The sequence below is a fragment of the Engraulis encrasicolus genome, chromosome 14 (genome assembly GCF_034702125.1).
Source record: "Engraulis encrasicolus isolate BLACKSEA-1 chromosome 14, IST_EnEncr_1.0, whole genome shotgun sequence".
In the NCBI taxonomy this organism is placed as follows: Eukaryota; Metazoa; Chordata; class Actinopteri; order Clupeiformes; family Engraulidae; genus Engraulis; species Engraulis encrasicolus.
This window is the reverse complement of record NC_085870.1, coordinates 14,578,670-14,599,881: the sequence shown is the minus strand read 5'-3', so window position 1 is coordinate 14,599,881 and position 21,212 is coordinate 14,578,670. Positions and strand designations below refer to the sequence as shown.

General features: G+C 41.8%; 1 protein-coding gene across 4 annotated transcripts in view; it reads left to right on the top strand.

The window, feature by feature from the left end:
- The first annotated feature begins 495 nt into the window (after window positions 1-495).
- The window catches only part of LOC134462150 (sodium- and chloride-dependent GABA transporter 2-like), a 39,227-nt gene continuing 18,510 nt past the window's right edge, over window positions 496-21,212 (top strand). Inside the window, exons 1-8 of one of the 4 annotated variants that reach the window (XM_063215044.1) lie at window positions 496-585; window positions 2,479-2,698; window positions 3,506-3,640; window positions 4,656-4,796; window positions 7,644-7,731; window positions 10,321-10,453; window positions 13,236-13,370; window positions 20,229-20,332. In XM_063215044.1, the coding sequence (XP_063071114.1) occupies window positions 2,503-2,698; window positions 3,506-3,640; window positions 4,656-4,796; window positions 7,644-7,731; window positions 10,321-10,453; window positions 13,236-13,370; window positions 20,229-20,332 (932 nt within the window). In that variant the 5' untranslated portion in view covers window positions 496-585; window positions 2,479-2,502. Of the gene's footprint in view, window positions 586-968; window positions 1,093-1,671; window positions 2,699-3,505; window positions 3,641-4,655; window positions 4,797-7,643; window positions 7,732-10,320; window positions 10,454-13,235; window positions 13,371-20,228; window positions 20,333-21,212 lie in introns of those variants that run through there. The other 3 variants (XM_063215042.1, XM_063215041.1, XM_063215043.1) reach the window with 3 other exon arrangements.

The following is a 21,212-nucleotide window of genomic DNA, read 5'->3' as shown; positions in this document are numbered from 1 at the left end:
TTTTTTTTTTTTCATGAAGCTGTAAATATCTCTTCTTGTCAAGTGTTTGTCTATCCATCTCCGTATCTCTTTTTATTTATTTTACCTCATTTTTATAATGTGTCATTGTGATCAAGGAAAAAAAATATTAAAATGAAAATAACCTTCTTTTGTTTGATGTATCCACTCTGTAAGACAAGTCTTCATTGACTGAAAGACGTCCACACTTAAAAACCACACACACAAGACTTTTGTTTGGGTTATCATTTCATACTTTATTAACTTTTTAGTCAAAACAGGTAATCAGATGTTGGTAAACTATGCTGTCCTATTAGCGTCAAGTTCACTAGTAAATCAGCTTTAGTGTTCTAATAGGCTACAGCAGCAGCTTAGCTTTGAGTCGGTGTCGAAGCCCACATGTTTGGGAATACAAAACACAGCAACTTGACTTTCTGGTATGATGACTAGAACAAGGAAAGCAGTGTTCAGTGCAGCAGGTTAGTAGGCTATCACAGGTGCATGCGTTGACTGTGTAAAGGCACCTTAGTTTATAGCAACCAGTCTCGCAAACAATTTTCGGCATGTCGTTTCAACATCCATTGTGAGGTAGGCTCCAGCATCTTTGGCAAAGTATAGCCTAGTTTATTTAGATATTGATTTATTTCATGTATTGTCTTTTTTTATTTATGAAATGGAAATATATGTCTTATTTCCCTCAGATAGGCCTATAGGATAAGGATAGGTCTGGTTAAGCCTAGCCCATTGTTTACATTAGTTATCAACAAGTTATTTCACCAATCGGTTTAACTTTGCCTATTTCGGGATCATAGTCAAGTTAAGCCTGCCTTATGAACTTTTGCTCGTGAGCAAGGAGGAAAATGGCCACTATAGTTTATACACTTTTAGTTAAGACTATGCGCCGCGCGCCTAATTAATGGGCAGTGACATACCAGCGACCACTCAGCTGACTTGGTTTAGTGTATCCGCAATGCCAATGTGAATGACTCAATCGGCTGTTTTCGAGTGGAAAAGTACTGGAGACAGGCTAATTCCTTTATGGGTCGACTCGCTGACCCGCTACTCCGCGCCTCACACATCTATACAGGCGAAACGGTAAATATTACGCAATGAGAATAACGGATAGCCTAGGCCTGTCCCAATATTAGCGCAGTAAGAACTGATACAATTGATGCGCCTTAACCTCTTCACGGTGTCCATAGACGTCTGCCTGAGTGCGTGTGTGCGTGTGTGTGCATATTTGCCTCCTCATGGTTGACATACAGTGCCGCCTATTAGTATTGGCACCCCTTCATTTTAGTTTCAAAGTGTGCAATATATCTTCTAGAAATAAATATAAATGTTGTAATTTCACAGAAATACAAGGGCATGTGCAGAAATATTGGCAACCTTCCTTAATATTTGGTTGCACACCCTAGAGCAGTGTTTCCCAAGCTTTTTTGCCTTGTGTACCCCCCAAGCATTTTCGTTGTGCCACGAGTACCCCCTAGTCATGTTTTACATCGCTTTTTCTATTCCAGTGTGACTATGCCCCATGCATTTCTTAAAATTACATTTTTCCAAGTACCCCCTTCAGTGTGCTCGCGTACCCCTAGTGGTACACGTACCCCTGGTTGGGAAACACTGCCCTAGACGGCAATGACAGCCAAGTATTCCTTTGCAATGTGTTCATCACCTTGAACAGGTAGCCTATTCTTTCTCCTTAATGACAGCCACCCCCGATTTTCAAATGGATTTACAATCGTTGCTTGCCCTTTAAGAACAGTGCATTTTACAACCATTTCTCTGTGCTTTTGGGTGAGCTTTGGTGAGCTTTGGTGAGCTCAGTTTAATGTTTAACTTTGTATCAATAGCAAAATCATGGTGACCGTATCATTTGTTGTCTGAGATATGTGCCACATTATGTACTTTAACTTCAGGGGTGCCGATACTAATATGTGGCGCTGTAGGCTATGAATGTTGGTGCTGGGGAGGCGAGCACCTGTTTAACTTTCCGTGCGCATCGCGACACATTTCTGTCTTGCAGGGCTTCCATTTGCTGCCAACGCGCACTGGTCGAAGGCAAACTTTACAAGTTTTAATCCGGCATGCTAAAGTACAAGAGGAAACGAATGAAGCTTACCATCCGTGCCAAGTAAGGGTCAGCTGAATAGTTTTAAGCTCTCGCTCATATTGAGAACAATGGAAGCGAAATTAGGGTTTCTATGAAGATACTCGTGAGAATACCTCCAGACAAAGGTATCTCTGTACACAAACTGGAACATTCAGTAGCTCCAATGCGCTAACCTAATTGTCCTATTCTTTTCAAATGAAGGAACGCCTATGGAAGGTGGAGCTTGTTTATTTGCAAAACTTGGCTGCCAAGCTGTTTGCCTCTGTGTCTTAATTATTAAGATATGTAATGTCGTGCTGTGAAGCAGCAAGAATCTTTGTAACTTGTGAAAATTTTGTATACCCTCTTGGATTGGATCACATTTGCAGTCCTGACACGACAGACTCGTGACAATGGCCAGGGACCCTACAAAGGATACAGGATGTGATCAGACTACACAAGACAGTAGTGTAGTGAAAAAAAGCCAGCTGCTGTTGGATCGGGGCCAGTGGGCCAACAAACTGGAGTTTTTGTTGGCTGTGGCAGGAACACTTGTGGGCCTTGGAAATCTTTGGCGATTCCCATATCTGTGCTACAAAAATGGTGGAGGTAAGACTCCTTTACTAACAGTTTATGCATCACACATAGTTTATTACCAGGGATAGAAATGTCAGAATGGCTGAACAGCAACCCACACATTAAGTGTGTGAACACACACTTAGCAAAATCCTGCACTCCCAGAGGAAACAATGTAGATTTGTGGGATTTGTGTGACTAAGGGGCATTCATTTCACATGACTAGTCTGATAAGCCACTGTTAACAATTGTGTTTTTCCATTTAAGGACAGTGTTATCAATTCACAGCCATATCAAGAACTAACAGTGCTGCCATTTAGATTTGCCTCTTAAACCCTGAACCATGGAAAGTTACTGAGAGGGTGGTGAGGGTTACATTTCAACATCATTGTGGAGACATACTTCCCCTATCAGTTGTGTCTGTCAGTTTCTGATTAATTGTAGGACATTAATGTTATGTTTCCTGTATTGCATAAACCGAACCCACAAAACGTTAGATAAGGTGCTGGGTTTTTTATTGTGCTTTTAAGGTGTGCTCGCTTAAATTACACCAATCAGGGAAAAAGGATGCTGTTACAATATATAAGGGACTTAACCTTCACATTTAGTTGTATCGACATCATCCTTGAACTCTGGCGCCTTGTATACGCTGCAACACATGCACATTAAAAAACAACAACAACAACAACAGCAGCAATTTTAGTCATGATGAGCAGTCGCTATGTAATGGCCGCTACAGTATTGAAATAGAGAGTGCTGTGCTTTGTGTGTATGTGTTTGTGTCCTCGTCTGTGTCTCTGTGTGTGTCCCTGCTGTGCCGGTGTTGTTTTCCTTCCTGAGGTGCTTTCCTGGTGCCCTATGTGCTGTTCCTGCTGTCCTGTGGGATCCCCATGTTCCTCATGGAAACCGCCATGGGACAGTACACCTCCCAGGGCTGCATCACCTGCTGGAGACACTTCTGCCCGCTCTTTGAAGGTCTCTTTATCTATATCCAGCACGGCACCACACCAACACATGATACATAATCAAACAACACCTCATTGAGTTTAAAGGCGTTAAGTGAATGGAAATGGTTAAGGTGTGTGTGTGTGTGTGTGTGTGTGTGTGTGTGTGTGTGTGTGTGTGTGTGTGTGTGTGTGTGTGTGTGTGTGTGTGTGTGTGTGTGTGTGTGTGTGTGTGTGTGTGTGTGTGAGAGAGGACTATAAGGGTAATAATAAGTAATGAGGACAATAAGAGTTATAGGCTAAGAAACCAGAGCACCTGATCACTTTCGGCTCTAGAATAAAACCCTCTAGCAAGTAGCGTTGTGTATTGAGTTGAGATGGAAAGATAAAGTATGAATGCACTTCTTTTATGCCAGCACTGGTGTTATTCAAATAAGAAAAAAAAGTTTGTCGGCCGTGCAAAGCTTGAGCAGATACAAAACGTTTGCAAATTTTCCAAACAGCAAACGAACCACCACATTCCTTTGAAACCATAGAAAATACAACGCAGCTAATTCACCCTTAAACATTAATATGTTTCCACATAGGTTTCTAATTCATCCTCCATTACATTGAGAAACTGAGTTAAAGTGTATATTATCCACTACCTTTGATTCATGTGTAGTCAACAAAGATATGCTACTGTGCTATTAGCACAGTTTAACACCGCAAACAAATACACTTAATTAATTGTTTGGGGGTTTTGTAAGAAAGTTGGTCATTACGTCAAATTCATGTATTGCAACCTTGAAAACACAGCTCTGCTGTTCATCTACACCAACTCCCCAAAACAGAAGTTTGTTTCAACCTTTCTGTGTTAATCTGTGGCACACTATGATTTAGTTTTGACTCTAGCAGGTCATGACTCTCCCATTAACATTCAACAGGTTCACAGCATTGTAATTCTCGTTATGCTAATGCTCAGAATTCCAAGTATACTCAGAAAAGAAACAATTTGGATTCTGTGTGTGATTTCCAAGTGTTTTGCTTGTTGTTGTTGTCCTCAGGGATCGGCTACGCCACCCAGGTGGTGATTGCCTACGCCGCGGTCTCCTATATCATCATTCAGGCCTGGGCCTTCTTCTATCTCTTCTCCTCCTTCAGTGCAGAGGTACCTTGGGCCAGCTGCAGGAATCCCTGGAACACAAGTAGGCTTTGGGCAAACATGTCCCTCTCTTATGCTTCTGTCAGCTATTTGTTATTAGAAGAGTTTTTATAAGCCCCCCCAAAAGTCTCTTGACCAAAGTTTAATCGTATTTACGACTTAAGCCCACCGCAGACTTGGTTGCAACACATTTGTGGAAAATTACTGATGTAGCCTCCCCTAGATGGCAGCAAAGACTGTGTTTGAGGAGAAACATTGCAGCCACGCTCAACTGAGCACTTTCAAAGGACTAAAATGCAAAACCCCTCCATCGCTGTTACACAATGACAGAATATGGCAGGAAACAAGTGAGATAACGCTCTTGAATGAGTCACCACAGCAGCAGAGGTGAACCAGCTGGCTTGAGAAGGTAAACACACTGCCATGCATTGCTTCCTGCCTCTCCTGTGAACCCAGGTAATTGACTAATAAGCTCATCTACCTGACCGAAGGATTGCACTAATTGGGATCAGCTGATCCAATGAGCAAATATGTGACAGGGCATTTACTTTCTGAACCAGGAATCCCTGACTCAGTAAAACACTGAGCACAGTGACATGCACAGAGTATTCCAGTTTCAAACGGAATATTGTCGGTAGTCGGTTGAAAAGAAGTTCCTTGCTATTCCTTTTACATGTGTGGAACAACATTCTGCAAACGGAATATTCCTGGAACACGGCTACATTCTGAATAGATTAAGCGTTTAGATGGATTGTGTGCAAACCAAATTCCGACACCATTCTGTTTAAAATTGGAATATTCCTTGCAAGTGACTGCACCGTTCAATGTGTGTAATTCGGGCTTCAAACTGTAAAAATCTGGCCCCTCGTCTCTCTACATGTCAACTTGACACAGGTTATTTTACTAACTAATGTGCTTATTTGGATAAACCTCATAAGGGAAGAGTTGAATCAAAGGTGTCATTGCCTGCACGCTGATCAACACTCCCAGGAATGGGAACCAGAAGTAGTGTTTATTAGCAAAGTCGTTCTCTATAAGTCCCTCCACTTGGCAGCCATCTTGGCGATGCCTCGGGGCAGCTGTTTCGGGTAGCAATTTCTCTATATTTTTCATCTGCGCATGAGCAGCATTTGCTCGCGTGATGATTGGATCAATGGCAGCGTAGGCAATTGGCTCCTTTTTGCCCAAAAGGTGGGAGATGTGCAAGCACACACCATATTGGCATTAGGAACCGCCCCCGTTCATTTCTATGGACGCTTTTTCTCATCTAGAACGTCACTGTTATTAGTGTATAGACCTTTTTCATATCAATATTTTTTGTTCAGCACCTGCACTAGTGTGATGTACAAACATTCACTCATTTTTTGGACCTAATATGTGTCAGAGTGTTCACCTTCTGAAGCTATGGTGTTTATCGTTGCTGCAAGGTGGAAGCTTGGTGTTAAAATGGTGATTTGAGACTGACACTGCCTTGTAAAAACTGTAGGAAATAGCAAACATTGACTATGGACGGAGCTAATCGACAGGCTACCCCACACGTTTTTATTTTAAAGAATAAAAACAAATCAGTTCTCCATCTATATCGGACACGATGATGCCATTTGTTTACAAGCTACAAAGTACTTGTTAGTCACATGGTAATACATAGGCCTACTGATTTGGAAACGGATAAAAATATGAATCCATACGTGTGACATGGTTAAAAACATCTTTTTAGTGCACCGTAGTGTTGTCACTAGAGATGCACCGGATCCTGATTTTTAGGATCCTGCCGGATACCGGATCCACTGCTTAAGATCCTGCCGGATCCGGAACCGGATACCGGATCCTACGAAAGGGTTGAAACACATAGCCAACTCCCACACATGGGCCCTTTTTATTACGTTGGCGCAAACTATTTTTAAGACTCATTGGCTTACTGACACACTGCCTTCAACGGCCGCTTCCGAAGGGCTTTCACTCCATGCAGCGATTGGGGTTGTGAAAGACTGACTGAAAAGCCTAGGCTACGTAAAAAGTAGAGATGCCCCAGATCCTGATTTTTAGGTAACTGCCGGATACCGGATCCACTGCTTAAGATCCTGCCGGATCCGGATAGTCTGAAAAACCCTATTATCCTGCCGGATCCGGAACCGGATCTTGGATCCTGTACATCTCTAGTTGTCACTAGTGTGTGTCACTAGTGAATAAGTGTCTTTTCCTTATGTGTTTGTGTGTGAACAGAAAGACTTGAGTAACTCTTTCAAAGCACACATAATGTATAGAGAGGGCTTTCGCTTGACTGTCATCCTATACTTTTGCCAAATCTTTAAAATAACAAGTTAAGATGTCGACCCCAACTGCGAAGACTCATTGTTGTTGTGTGTAACAGACACCTCTCTTTGTGTAATATACACTACTACACTGACTCTTCCAAGGTATCTACATGCTAGTATTATTTTTCATTTGGAAGCCCCCGCAGAGCACTCATACCCAAGGGGACGTGCCAGTATCAGGGGGAAAAGTTCATTCTAAAGCAGAATACAATGTAGCACGACTTAGTTTGGTCGGGGGATGTTGTTTTTGGGGAGTTGATTAGGAGAGAGAATGTTTTTGTGAAAGAGTGTGTGATATTGACTTAAATCATGTCTGCTTCGAATAATCTGCCAGGAAATGAGATGACTATCTTTGAAAACAAAAACACGGTGGGAGCTCAAATAGTGTGCTGTGAAGAAATGAATATTGAAATGGTCAGTGCCATTTCATAACATACAGACACATGCACACAGACATGCTCACACCTATACAACACCCATATACACGTACACACACACACACATGCACACTAAAAGACACACACACACCTACTCTCCTCTCCTTAACACCACTGATGGCTGTTTCATCCTTATAGATTCTTGTGTGGAGTTTGACAAGAGGAATATCTCAGCAAACTGGACTGTGCCTGAAAATGCCACCTCACCTGCCACAGAGTTCTGGGAGTAGGTTTAAGTTCACCTAGATGTGTGTAGAGAAACAGTGCAATTGCAATGGCAAAAAAAACAATACCAGGTCAATGTGAAGTTCATAAATCTAGTATTCTTGCACATCTTTTTATGTAAAACTTAAATTGAACTATTCAAGAAACACCTCACGATACACTGGGGCACATCTTTCAGTGATGTATCCTGAAATCGAATAAAGAAAATTGTGCACTGTCTTACATAAGGCCTATTCTTATTCCAACTGAGTATATAGACCAGGCTGAAACATTTGCTGAGCCATTTACGGGGAAGTGAATAAACAGAGAGGAGTCAGATAGGCATTAGAAGTGTGTAGCGAATAGTGCCATTGCAAACAAAAAAACAGGCTGTAATTGTCTATTCATCCTTCCCATGATCACCAGGCCTAAATACTTGGAGCGTAGAGGTTGGCTTCTCAATTGCACCTCAACAATGTTTGCCTGTTCATTGCATTCTGTTGTCCTTTTGTGTGTCGCACTATTATTCTTGGAGAAAGGGAACACGTTGCCATTGCTGCGGGTAAGAATCATTTGTGTGTTACCAAAGAGCTGGAGGCACAAGGCTAGGAAGAAGAAAAAGCTGACCATTGTGCTGCATGATTCGGCGGAGCAGTTATTGGACTGGACTGGTGGGGGTGGGAGGAGAAGTCATAGATGGCCACAGGGCCAGAAAAGCCAACATACCGTTGGTGGTGGTGACTTGTGGCCTGGACCTGTTAGTCTTCAGGGGACATCCTGTCTTATCAGATGTGGCTGTGCTTAAAAGGCGATGGAAGATGAAGCACCAGGGCAGAGTGAGACATTGTTTTCTGTTTGAGTGATTTGTTGTGCCTCTTGGCAAGGTAAAACGTTGATTGGATCATTTATATGGACCATGCTATACCACTCCACATTAGAAGGACTCCCTGGAAGAAGAGGTTTAATATAGTACCTCAACAGGACCTTCCTGGTAAAATAAAGGTCAAATAAAAAAGTCAGTGGAAACATAATTGTAAAAAGTTGTTAGGTTTGTCACAAAGCTGCATGGAGTTTGACACTTAAACGCCATTAATGTGAATTGTTTTATCAGTTATTCAAAAATAAAGTAAATTACTACTTTTCTGGCTTTACAATCATGCATCTTCACACTTTGAAAGATTAAATAAGGAAGAGAAGTGCTGGAGATGAATTCTATGGTCATTACAGTTAGAAATCATGGCTTTGGTGCCGCAACTATATGGCACACAGCAGCCGGCCTGACTCTCCTCATTATTTTTGGGCTTTCGGTCATTCATCATCTGTAGTACCAGATTATTACCGTACATTACATTACCGTACATTTAGCAGGCACCTTTATTCAAATCAACTTAGTGTCATTTTTAAGATGTAAACAAAAAAACCCATTCTGACATGAATGGGAGGCTTCTCACAGTAAGGGGCGCCGCCAGAAATGGTGGGCCCCATGAAAGATTTGAATTTTGGACCCCCTTAAGGGCCCCTCTCAGTGCTGTCAGTGCTTGGGCCCTTAGAATCTGTAACACCTCCCCCCCTAGCGGCTCCAATGCACACAGTATCCCTGTCAGCTTGTTGAAAGGTTTCCTGAGCAGGACGCGCATGGGAATCTGTAGAACACTGGTTGTATCCCGCAGTCTTATTTGGAGCAAAGCAAAGAAAAACTTTAAAGCACGTGCTGTGATTCACAAGAAAAGTATTTTATGTCACTTTTCATGTATACTTTGGCTCTGTGCCCGTTAGTCTGAACGTGTAAACAAGGTGAAATATACTGTATGTATGATAGATATTAATGTTGAGATGTAGCAATGGCAAATTAAATCCATGCATAGACCACGTGTATGGTGTGAAAGGAATTCCTGAAAAAATGCTGAGACCAGGTCTGCTCATTTTGCCATTCGTTGTTACTTCTCATGCCTTCTAGTTTCGGGTTAGCGTGGGAAGATCATCCTCCAAACTCAATCTCTGATTAAATAAATAAATGATGCCAAAACCAGACACCGCAGTATCGTTAGGTGGCGTCAGTATTCCAGACTGGAGAATAAAGCTGCTGCTCTGGGGAGAGGTGTGATGGCACTCAGGCTGTGCCTTCAGGACAAACTGCTCCTGCTGTGTGAATGGAGATCTTGCCGTCTTCATTCAGTGGTAGCTTCACAGACAGACAGACTGAACAATTGAGAGTTTAGAAGACAAGAGTAAGGCTCATGAGAATCACACTGCTTAGTAGCGTTCCTAGATGATGCTTAGTAAGGCTGTTGTTTGCCAGGGTCACGTTGAATTATGAATAAATCTCAGAATAAATGAAGGAGCACAAATGTTACATATACCGCTTTACCAAATATTTACACTGCTTTGATCCCAAGTTTAAAACTATTCATAGACTAAATCATCGTCCTCTCTTACCGTATATATTTATTTGTGTAATTACCTAACCACAACACAGTGTATTATTTTTTACTGTTATTTACATGATTCATTTGCTTTCTGCTTTATTTGTTTTGTCCTGGGCCCGATAGTGGTGTGTTTGATCTTGCTTTTCTTTTTGCCTTTTTTGCTGTTCCATCTTGGTGTTCTGAAGGAGGCGAGTGCTACACATCTCCAAAGGAATTGACCATATCGGTGCAGTTCGTTGGGAGCTTGCACTGTGTCTGATTCTGGCCTGGGTGCTGTGCTACTTCTGTGTGTGGAAGGGTGTTAAATCAACTGGAAAGGTATGTGGCTGTTATGTTGTCTTCATGAGAGCACAAATGTGTGAAAATGCATTAAAGTGTGTAAAGGAGAGACAAGTAGTGACAGCAAGTCTAGCTGAGGTGTGAAATGTAATATCATTGAGGCATGTTTTGCCCTCCGGAGTTGAACTATGTTCAACTTGAGATGTTATCTGATTCAAGTTGTATGATTTATGAGAAAACAAAGTAAAGATGTTATGAAGTGAGGGCAGGTGCAGACACTGGTCCCCAACATGTGCAGTACGGCATGTGCAGTATTGACTACCATTGGACATGCTGTCATTCAAATAATGTATGACTCATGATATGCTTTCTAAGAAGACATGAGAATATGCTTCCCTAGAAGACTGAGATCCTTTGGCGCCAGCAAGGAGATCTTACACCAATTCTTCACGTGCAGTCTGGTTCTGTGGCCTCTCAATCCAACTGAAAAACAAGATATGCTACTTAAACACCTGAAAATTTGATCCAAACTGGTAGGCCACACTTTGGAGAGACATTTCTTGGACAGTTGCATTATACAGACACTCAGAATGGCAGACAAGATTTCTCTGGACCCTTCCCATTTGTTAAATCAGGAATATGAGTTCCTCCCTTCTGGAGGACGCTTCAGAATGCCTTGCTGCTTGCTGGTTACCACCAGACCTAGTCACATCAGACCGATTGTGCAAAGCAGCATGGGATTTCCCAGGCTACCTTGCCCACAGAGAAACAAATACAAATCCCCCCTATTCTATAGCAGTGCTCAACCAAAGGAGATAAATATCCCACGCACATCTACATGGAATGTATACTTTATTTAAATACTACTCGGGAATATTGAAGGTTTTTAATTAATTTAATTAATTTATAGGAATGTGCTGCCCTAACAGCTTTTGGACCTAGATGACCAGACTCAATAACCCTTAGGGTGTCTTAATTTGTGTTCGTATGTGGATTGTAGAGAAGTATCATGCAAGACACATTTCTGCAGACAGACAATAAAGTTTATCTGATGTTATCCTATCTCATAATAGATGTGGTTGTCATATTGGTTATCCATTATATCTTAGCCATGTTTAGGTAACACATCCGAATAAAGGTCCCTTAAAAAGCTTTATTAACACTCTTAAGATTAAGTTATGAACAAATTATAAACAAACCATTTACATACTGTGAGTTTATACGGTAAATCAAACTATGACTGTACAACAGAGTGGGAATCAGCTCCTATTGGTTGAGTTTGATGTGCTTTTGCCTGCTGAACAGTTTTACCTCCAGTGGTTTCCTCTGTTTTGCTCTTTGGAGGACAAACTTCCAGGACTTCCAGTGTTTCCCACAGAATTTTTGGAAACTATGGGGGCAGCAGGGGGGGGGGGAAGATTTCACGCGGCGTGAAAAAAAAAAGGAGCTCAGATAAGAATTTAGGAGCACTGTGAAATTGTTAACGCACAGACAAAAAGGGTCTAAGAGAGTAGGCTATGCCTTTTCCCCAACATACATAGGCATACACATTCTACATGAGGGGTGCTGGTCACAGGGCCAGTTTTTCAAAATTACTCCCATAAAAGGGTAAAAGGGCTGAACAACATATTACACATTTATGTCTATACACATTCATTACACATTAATTTCTATATGCAGCCCGATGACTCCTCAATAAAAATGAAGGCCTGTTGCCTAACTCATTATCATACAACTGTAAAACAAAGACTGGGGAGTGTCAGTAAACTCATCCCAACTGTCCCTTCTTATGTTTTATTATTGCTCCCAAACCCGAGTTAACTACAACAACTTGACTAGGCTTTTGATCCCTCTGTCTTTCAAGCACTCATGGTTTTCTTTATAGGATGTATTTACTCCAGGAGGAAAATGCGAAGGACATCGTTTTTCAAATCGTTTAATAGAAAACGGAAATCGTTTAAAAAATAAAAATAAAAAAGTAAAAAATCTTTTTTTTAAAAATCGAAAACATTTTCGAAACTATGGCGGCCAAATTTAAACTATGGCGGTGCGCCATAGTTTCCTTAATGTATACACTGACTTCTGCGGCTGTGCTATGTCTGTTGTGTTAACATAGTATTTGTTACTGATTTACAAGCATTTGTAACTATTTTGTTGACAAGTAGTTCATTATTTACGAAGTGTTTATAAAGCTTTTAGACTATTATTATAAAGTGTTTTCATGTTGATTTCATTTCAAATATGTTTATTTCCCAAATCTACATGTGTTTGTATTTCCACCATAAGAACTCTACTTTTACACAGTAGTTTTAGTACTTCTACAGTTTTCTTTCATTTTACAAATCTATTAGGCATATACACTGTCTCCATCTTCTTGTTGTTTGTACACAGGTGGTATGCCTAACTGCTTCCTAGATATAGATACAGATTTAGACTAAAGCTGTCTAAATCTAAATCTAAATCTAAATCTCTATACTATGTACTATGTTTTTCCCCATCTTTATGTTGCCTGACAGTGTACAGGTATCTATGTATTTAGAAATATTTATTTGAACAATTACCTTTTTACATTTTTTACATTTTTTACATATTACTTTTTCACATTCTTTATCTTTACTATTTTTATTTTCCCCTCCCTGACTTTTTATTATTTGTGTCCTGACATGTCCATGTGGGCATTTGTTTATTTGTGTATTTATGTAAGCTACTGGATACCTGAATTTCCCCCTGGGGATTAATAAAGTTACTCTACTCTACTCTACTCTACTCTACTATAAAGCTGTATCTCAGTCTCATCTCACACATGTTCCTTGTGCTGCAGGTGGTGTACTTTACGGCTACCTTCCCTTACGTAATGCTGATCGTGCTGCTGGTGCGTGGTCTCACCCTCCCTGGAGCATCAGAGGGCATCAAGTTCTATTTGTACCCAGATCCAGCACGGCTGATGGACACACAGGTACCCAGACGTTTGTTTTGCAAACACAGAAAGAGCCAGAGATGACAAGGAAGTGGAGACACACGCTCGCGCACGCACACACACACACACACGCACGCACGCACGCACGCACACACACACACACACACACACACACACACACACACACACACACACACACACACACACACACACACATAGAGGCCTACATGTATACAGGCAGGCACACACTTACTGTAGATTTTTATGGTGATTTTTGTGAATTCCCACCTCTGTATGTACGCAATCAACATCTCCTGGCACGTAGCTCTGAGTGTTTGAGAACGCTGAGAGTTTTTGTCAGAGATCGATGAGGGTTTTTTTTTATTCAGTTATCTTTTTTACAGTAGTTTCACTCAACTGCTTTGTTGAATGTAAGGCAGATGAACCCTGGCCTGAAATATGACACGCTGGTTTGAAGATACCTGAGGTCATTGCTTGTGCTGTAAATATGAGGTGGCATCCTGTCAGATGGAAAAGTAAAAATAAATAAATAAACAATATTTCTAGATCACATTTGAGTATGTATACTGCTGTAATGTTAATAATAATAATAATAATACCTTCATTTTATATTGCGCCTTTCAAAACACCCAAGGTCACTTTACATAATATCAGTGTTAGTGTGTGTAAGTACGCTTGTATGTACAGTAGGTGCATGCTTATGGACACTAGAAGCCAAAAGCCTCCAAAAAGAGATGGATTTTAAGGTGTTGTTTAAAGATGGCCAGTGAAGAGGCATTTTGAATGTGGTTGGGTAGGTTATTCCAGAGGAGTGGGGCAGCTACATGACATTCAGATAAATGTAGCTGCAATGAAAAGATTTATGTGGAATAGGGATAGACTAGAATGCGAACCTGTTGAAAGAGTCAGATGCATGGACAGGAGATTGCCTAATCTCTATGGTTTCAGTCCCTGGGATAATATATGACCCCTTTCAGTGTTTCAAAGACAGGTATTTCACCCTGAGGATGTGTCTATTGGCTTTCTTTCATGGAGCTCACAGAGGATGGGAACAGACATATACAGTAGACTGGTAAAACTGGTAGAAGAATCTCAACTTCCTTAGAAAACTGTTTGTGAATCCCCCATACACCTGGGTGTTGGATTTCCAGTCAGTTGTCAATTATTACTCTGTGTAATCCTCCACTTCCTCTACCCTCATCATGAAAGGTGGAGTGTGTGATTTTAGTAGTTTATATTTTCACAATGTACACTGCCCATTCCGAAATTGGATCTTTTCATGAATATTTAGTAAGTTATAAACTAATATGGACTGGCATGACCAAATGAGTAAATTTTGCCAGAAGATCGTCCCACGTGGTTGTGTAAATATTACACCATACACACACGTGACGTGCATAGTATACCTTCTTTCAGGTGTTGTACAGCACACAAAATTGACATAAAATATACATGGCAAGTTGTGACAAGTTGTGATTTCCTTGCCAAGACATATTGAAGGACCGTCCAGAGAGGAGTAAAAGTAGGATTGGACAGCACCAGTGATTCCCATGGTTCGAAGTGTCCTAAGGAGTATCTTGTATCTGGTTGACTGTGTCAAAGGCTGCTGATAGGTCTAGGATTAGGACAGGTGATAGTCGTTCCTTTCTTGCAGTAATCTTAGCTTCAGTTACTGACAATGAGGTGGTTTCAGCTGAATGTCCACTTCTGAAGCTGGATTGTTTTCGGTCCGGTACTACGTTTTGATTTAGGAAGTTGCTAACCTGTTGTAATGACCCTCTCCAGGGTTTATCTGTTGAAGTGTTGGTTTCAGCTACTGCGCCTCTGTCATCCTCATTATAGCGGCGGAGGGCGCATTGTGTCCATTTAGCGCAACGTGTCCATTTATGTGTGAAAGTGTTTTCATGAATTACTGTCTGACTCAGCCTATTTATATGGACCTAAAGAAATAGTTGTAACGAATAAAATGTATTGTATTTATGGGATCATTGTCTCTGGCTCCTGTACAGCATATCTGTGTGTCTTATTACATCTAAAGGGTTAATTTCCCACGGGCTTACCCTCCGTGGGTGGCGTACTCGTGCTTTCGTGTTTATTTAACTCAAATGTTAACATCGTAACGTCCACTATACTACATTTGGCTGAAGGGAAGCAGTGAGACAAGGCGGTAGTGTAGGCCTTTTCAGTAGAGGTGTTAAGTCAAGTCAAGTCAAGTCAAGTTTATTGTCAATTTCTTTACATGCACTGGTCATACAAAGAATTTGAAATTGCGTTTCTTGCTCTCCCATGCAGACATAGACTAATCTAGGTAAGGACATAGACAGTATAGACATAGACAGTACTCATACATGGACATAAGACAGTATGGACGTAGACATTGCTCATACAGACATTTAAAGTGCAAGACTGGACAACAGAAGACTTGTAGAGAACATACATTAAGAGGAGGTATTTTGTTGTGCTTTTTCTAAAAGTCCTTTATAGCGTTCTGACATAGTAATAGTAGCATTTGAAGAAAATAAATAATTAAAAAAGGTTTATTAAATACACCAGCAGCAGTATGTGTGTGTGTGTGTTTGTATGTGTTTTGTGTGTGTGTGTGTGTGTGTGTGTGTGTGTGTGTGTGTGTGTGTGTGTGTGTGTGTGTGTGTGTGTGTGTGTGTGTGTGTGTGTGTGTGTGTGTGTATGTGTGTGTGTTTAGTGCAGGTAGAAAGTGCGGTGTGCCTCTGTGTGTGTGTCTGTGTACCTGTGTATGTGTGTGTGTGTGTGTGTGTGTGTGTGTGAGTATGAGTTGTGTGTCAGTGTGTGTATGTTTGGGTTTAGTGCAGAAAGTGCGGTGTGCTTGTGTGTATGTGTGTGTGTGTGTGTGTGTGATTTGTGTGTGTGTGTGTGTGTGTGTGTGTGTGTGTGTGTGTGTGTGTGTGTGTGTATGTATGTGTGTGTGTGTGTGTGTGTGTGCATGTGTATGTTTTGAGTTAGTGCAGGTTGAAAGTTCAGTCACAGATGTAGTAGTGCAGGTGGAATGTTCAGTCGCAGATATGGTGGTGGGGATGAGGGGGGGAGCGTTGTCAGTGGCCTGGCTGGCTAGAGGCTGACAGTGAAGGGAGAGTGGGTTGAGTGTTCAGTATCTTGATTGCTTGATGCATCGTGCTGCTTGCAAGCCTGGTGGTACGGGAACGGAGGCGCCTGTACCTCTTTTCAGAGGGCAGGAGGCTGAACAGTTTGTGTGCAGGGTGGCTTGTGTCTTTGATGATCATCAGTGCTTTCCGGGTGAGGCGTGCGGTGTAAATGTCCTGCAGGGAGGGGAGTGGTACTCCAATGATCTTCTTCGCTGTGTTCACAACACGCTGGAGTGTCTTCCTGTTTTTCTCCGTGCAGCTTCCTCCCCACACTGTGATGCAGCTGGACACGACGCTCTCTATGGTTCCTCTGTAGAATGTTGTCATGATGGAGGGTGTAGCACTTGCCTTCTTTAGTTTGCGCAAGAAGTAGAGACGCTGATGGGCCTTCTTCACCAGTGATGTAGTGTTGGTGGTCCAAGAGAGGTCGTCGCTGATGTGCACTCCAAGGAACTTGGTGCTGCTCACTCTCTCCACAGCATCACCGTCGATGGTCAGTGGTGGCAGTTGTTTTTGGACCCTCTGTTACCCTTGCTTGTTTGAAGGCAGAAGGGATGGTGCCAGAGGACAGTGAGGAGCTCATGTTGGATGTATTCCCTGGGACCACCAGTGGGGCGATGTCTTCAAGCAGGTTGGTCACTGGGTCCAGTAGGCAGGTATTGGGTGGGTCGGCTCTCAGTGATGAGTTTCAGAGATAAATTCACAGTGTAAATTCACAGTGCATGTCGGAGGGTCACAGAATTTCTTGCTGATGTTTGCTACTTTTCTGGGCTGAGATCTGCGGCAGCAGGAGGAGGGTTGAGCAGTGATTTAGGTAGAAAACAGTAAACGTGGGGGCGCTATGGCGCAGCACGCTAACCCCCCCCCACACACATTTCTGCTTACACTGCCCACAGGGACCCCGTTTCGAATCCGGCCGGGGTCATTTACCGGCCCTGCCCCATCTCTCTCTCCCAATCGTTTCCTGTCTACTCTCACACTGTCCTATAATAATAAAGGCCAAAAAGCCCCAAAAAATACTTTAAAGAAAAGAAAAGAAAAGAAAAGAAAAGAAAACAGTTAATGTGAGCCTGTGGTGTTGCTGGATTTGTCATTGTAGGAGGCCATTTTGGCAGTTGTTTCAGAGGGGGAGAAGTTGTTACTAGACTGGCGACCTGGGTTCAAAAGTAAAGGCAAAAAATAATATTAATTAATTAATTATTTTAAATCATAAAAACATTTTTTTTTTAAAGTTTGTGTAGATTACATTGGAGTGTGAGCACAGGAGGAGGGCTGGCTGGTAGCTCAGGTAGACAGATTGTGAAATGGATGAGGAAATGGTCTGATACATTCAATGGTGTGATCTTCATGTCATTTGTTTGACAGTTTTTACTTCTTAGTGAAGATCAGATTGAGATGGTTTCCATTTTTGTGAGTTTGGAGAGCAGCTGCCCAGTTGATAGCCGAATGAGTTCATCAGGGCATTGACTCTGCCCTGATGAAAACCACACCTTGGCCTAAACATGTTTGCGTTTTTAATAGGGCTGCAATTTTAGCGCGTTAATCAGATAAATTAATTACATTACGAATTAACGCGTTTAATTATGTGTAGGCATACGTTCATAAACTGCCACACCAAAAGCTCTTTCACCCAGCTCCGGTGAAACCGGCGCTCACGACGGCCTCTCCCTCTCTCTCTCTCTTGCTCCCTCACCCCCACACACGTGCGCAATTATGTGTGAAAACTGCTCTTGGCGTCTCACATGTAAAAGGGGAGCAATAGATGTAGACGTATTCATGAAGTTAGCACACACCGTCTGTCTCTCTCTCTCTCTCTCGCTCTCACTCTCGCTCTCTCGCTCACTCAGACACACACGTGCCTAATTCTCTCTCTCTCTCCCTCTCTCATAGGACTTAACATGTTGCCGATTTCCTCGAAAAGCAGTCCACAACCATTACATTCCTTCCCGTTTGCTTGTGATTCAGTCTCTATAGCGTTCATCCGCGGCTCCTCTCGCATAAGCAGAGCTTACCACAAGAGGTAATGTCCAGTTATGTAGGCTAACCAATTTAAATAAAATGTAATTAATATAGACCTTCCAGAAACGACAGATCAGCAGAATTAAGTACAATAGCAGGTAACTTGGATATTCAAGCACATCTCGCTACGACTGCAGTCAGTCATCTTGTTATAAACGTCTGCATTTCAGGAGCGCAACATGAGACATATCAACAGGTTTGTCTTTGCTTCAGCAAGCCTACTTAAGGTGAAATATTAGCGACATTGCATTTCCTCTCCTGTTTGCGGTGGGCTCTGCGCGATGCGTCGCTTCCATTCGCTGTCAAATACTAAGCACGCTGCGCTCCGTTAACATGCTCTGCATTACATAAACAATCTAAAATCTATCTACAATCCCGGACAAGACACTTTATCACGACTTTACCATCGTCAAAACTGACAGTCTCCCCACGAGAAAGCACCTCATCTCTCACCCAGTCTATGTGCTTACGTATAGGCGCATTACTGTTTGTTCTATTTTCTGTGGTCTTCTGTTGTCTCTAGCGTTATTGAGATATTAGGTTGGCAGTTATGGTTTTCAATTTTGATTTGATTATTGATTGTTATTTTTTATCAGAGGTATTTTTTGTTTATTGTGGGCCTTTAGTCTGTAGTCATGGACTGGCCTATGTCATCCTTCCCCAACCTTTTTATCTCATACCAACTATCCCATATAGTGATGATAAAAATTAGATTAATTCGATTAATTAAATACAAAGTCTGTAATTAATTAGATTTTTTTAATCTAGTTACAGCACTATTTTTTTACATTTCTATAATGTTTTAGATTTTTTTATAAAACTATTTGAACTTTTTGGAAGAAGCCTCGGATACTTCAACTCAAGTCCTTTCGATTTTTCACCAAAGAGCACCTTCAGACTAGCAACCGAAGACAAACGGGGAAGCCCTCCAAACTTTTCCTTTTGTTGAGTTCATCACAGTGGTGTAGTCTACGTAGAACGCAGGTATACGGAGTATACCCACTTCTAAATTTCTGGGATTTCAGTATACCCACTTAAAATTGATTGATCCATTATTTAGAATAGCGCAAATACAGTATACCCTCCTCAAAAAATGCTTAAGTATACAGTATACCTACTTCAAAAAAAGTAGACTACACCACTGGTTCATCAGAGCCTTTTGACATTTTGGCATTTGAACAGTTGCTGATTGAGTAGAACAACTATTTACAACTCCATTTCCTCTGTATTTAGTGTTGTTCACCAAGTAGTCACCACTTCCACTTTCAAGAGTCACTATTGTGTTCATTCATAGACTTTTCTCATAATTCTAAACTGATGACTGGTGAAGCTCATTGGCTTAATGGACTTAAGTTGCGGTACCATTTACACTGGGGATCTGGGTTTAGTTCTGGCCAGAGGACATTTCCCTATTTTTCCCTTCTCTGTCTGATTTCCTGTCACAATCGCTCACTGTCCTATCCTAAATAAAGGCACAAAAGGCGAAAAATATCTTTAAAAAACTAACAACGGCCCTGCCGTGGCCTAACGGAAGGGCACTGGCTTACTACGCCAGCGACCTGGGTTTGATTCCGGCCCGGGTCATTGGACGATCCCTCCCCATATCTCTCTCCCAACTTTGCTTCCTGTCTCTCCATCACTGTCCTATCTCGTAAAAAATAATAACGGCTTAAAAAGCCCCCCCAAAAAAAGCAAAAAAAGCAAAAACCTAACGACTGTTGCGCTTGGTGTTTTTTAGGTGTGGATGGATGCTGGTGCACAAGTCCTGTTCTCCTTTGGAATCTGCCAAGGAAGCCTGACTGCACTTGGGAGTTACAATCAATACAACAACGACTGCTACAAGTAAGCATTTGCAAAGATTTTTTTTTAAAACTGCTTGTTTGCATTGCATACCCAGCTCTACCCTACGCTCGTCCTTGCTCTCAGATGAAGCCGAAATGTTAATAATGTTTAATATTAAACTCATACTTTTAATTTAAAGGATGAATTACACGGATACCTGGGTTATTAATTCTGATTACACAATTACTGTAGTGACAGATGCCTTTAGACAAGCATGCTCTAGGCAAGATTGTGCTGACACATTGGCGCACATCGGCACGCTTGACTCATTGTGCTGTATATTGAGCCACCTAAATCACATTATCTGTTGCCGTGAGATTGAGTCATTAAGGTGCCAAAAAATTAATGTCTCAACACTCTGATATTGCACAGCAATACCTAGAAGGCTAGAACTGCATAGGGGACGCATAGGGGAAGCGCCATGCCAATAATTCTTTTTTCTGCACACGAAAAAGCATACCGGTATTCACTTTGCAAGCATATGGATTAGTATCTCAACAGGGGCGGTACAGCCCTAGGCGGGTGTTGAAGAGGATACAGTTGAGAGGGTGGAGTGCTTAGTTGTCATTGGGGGCATTAGGTCATTGGGTCTATTTCATTTTTTTTAAAGGGAGGCGTTGTCAGGCTTGTGATGAGATCAAGGGGGTGTTGGGAGGCTTAGGGTGAAGTCCAGGGGGCATTTGTTCAAAAAAGGTTGAGAACCACTGATATAGATGCTGTATTTGAGACAGGTCGTCACCACACTAGGGAAGGAGCAAATGACTGGCCTGAACAGAGTTCTAGGGTTCTCTCAATAGCACATAGTATGTGTGCATGCACATGCAAATATAATACAGTGAACATACATTAGGGCTGTGCAATATATTGAATTTATATTGTG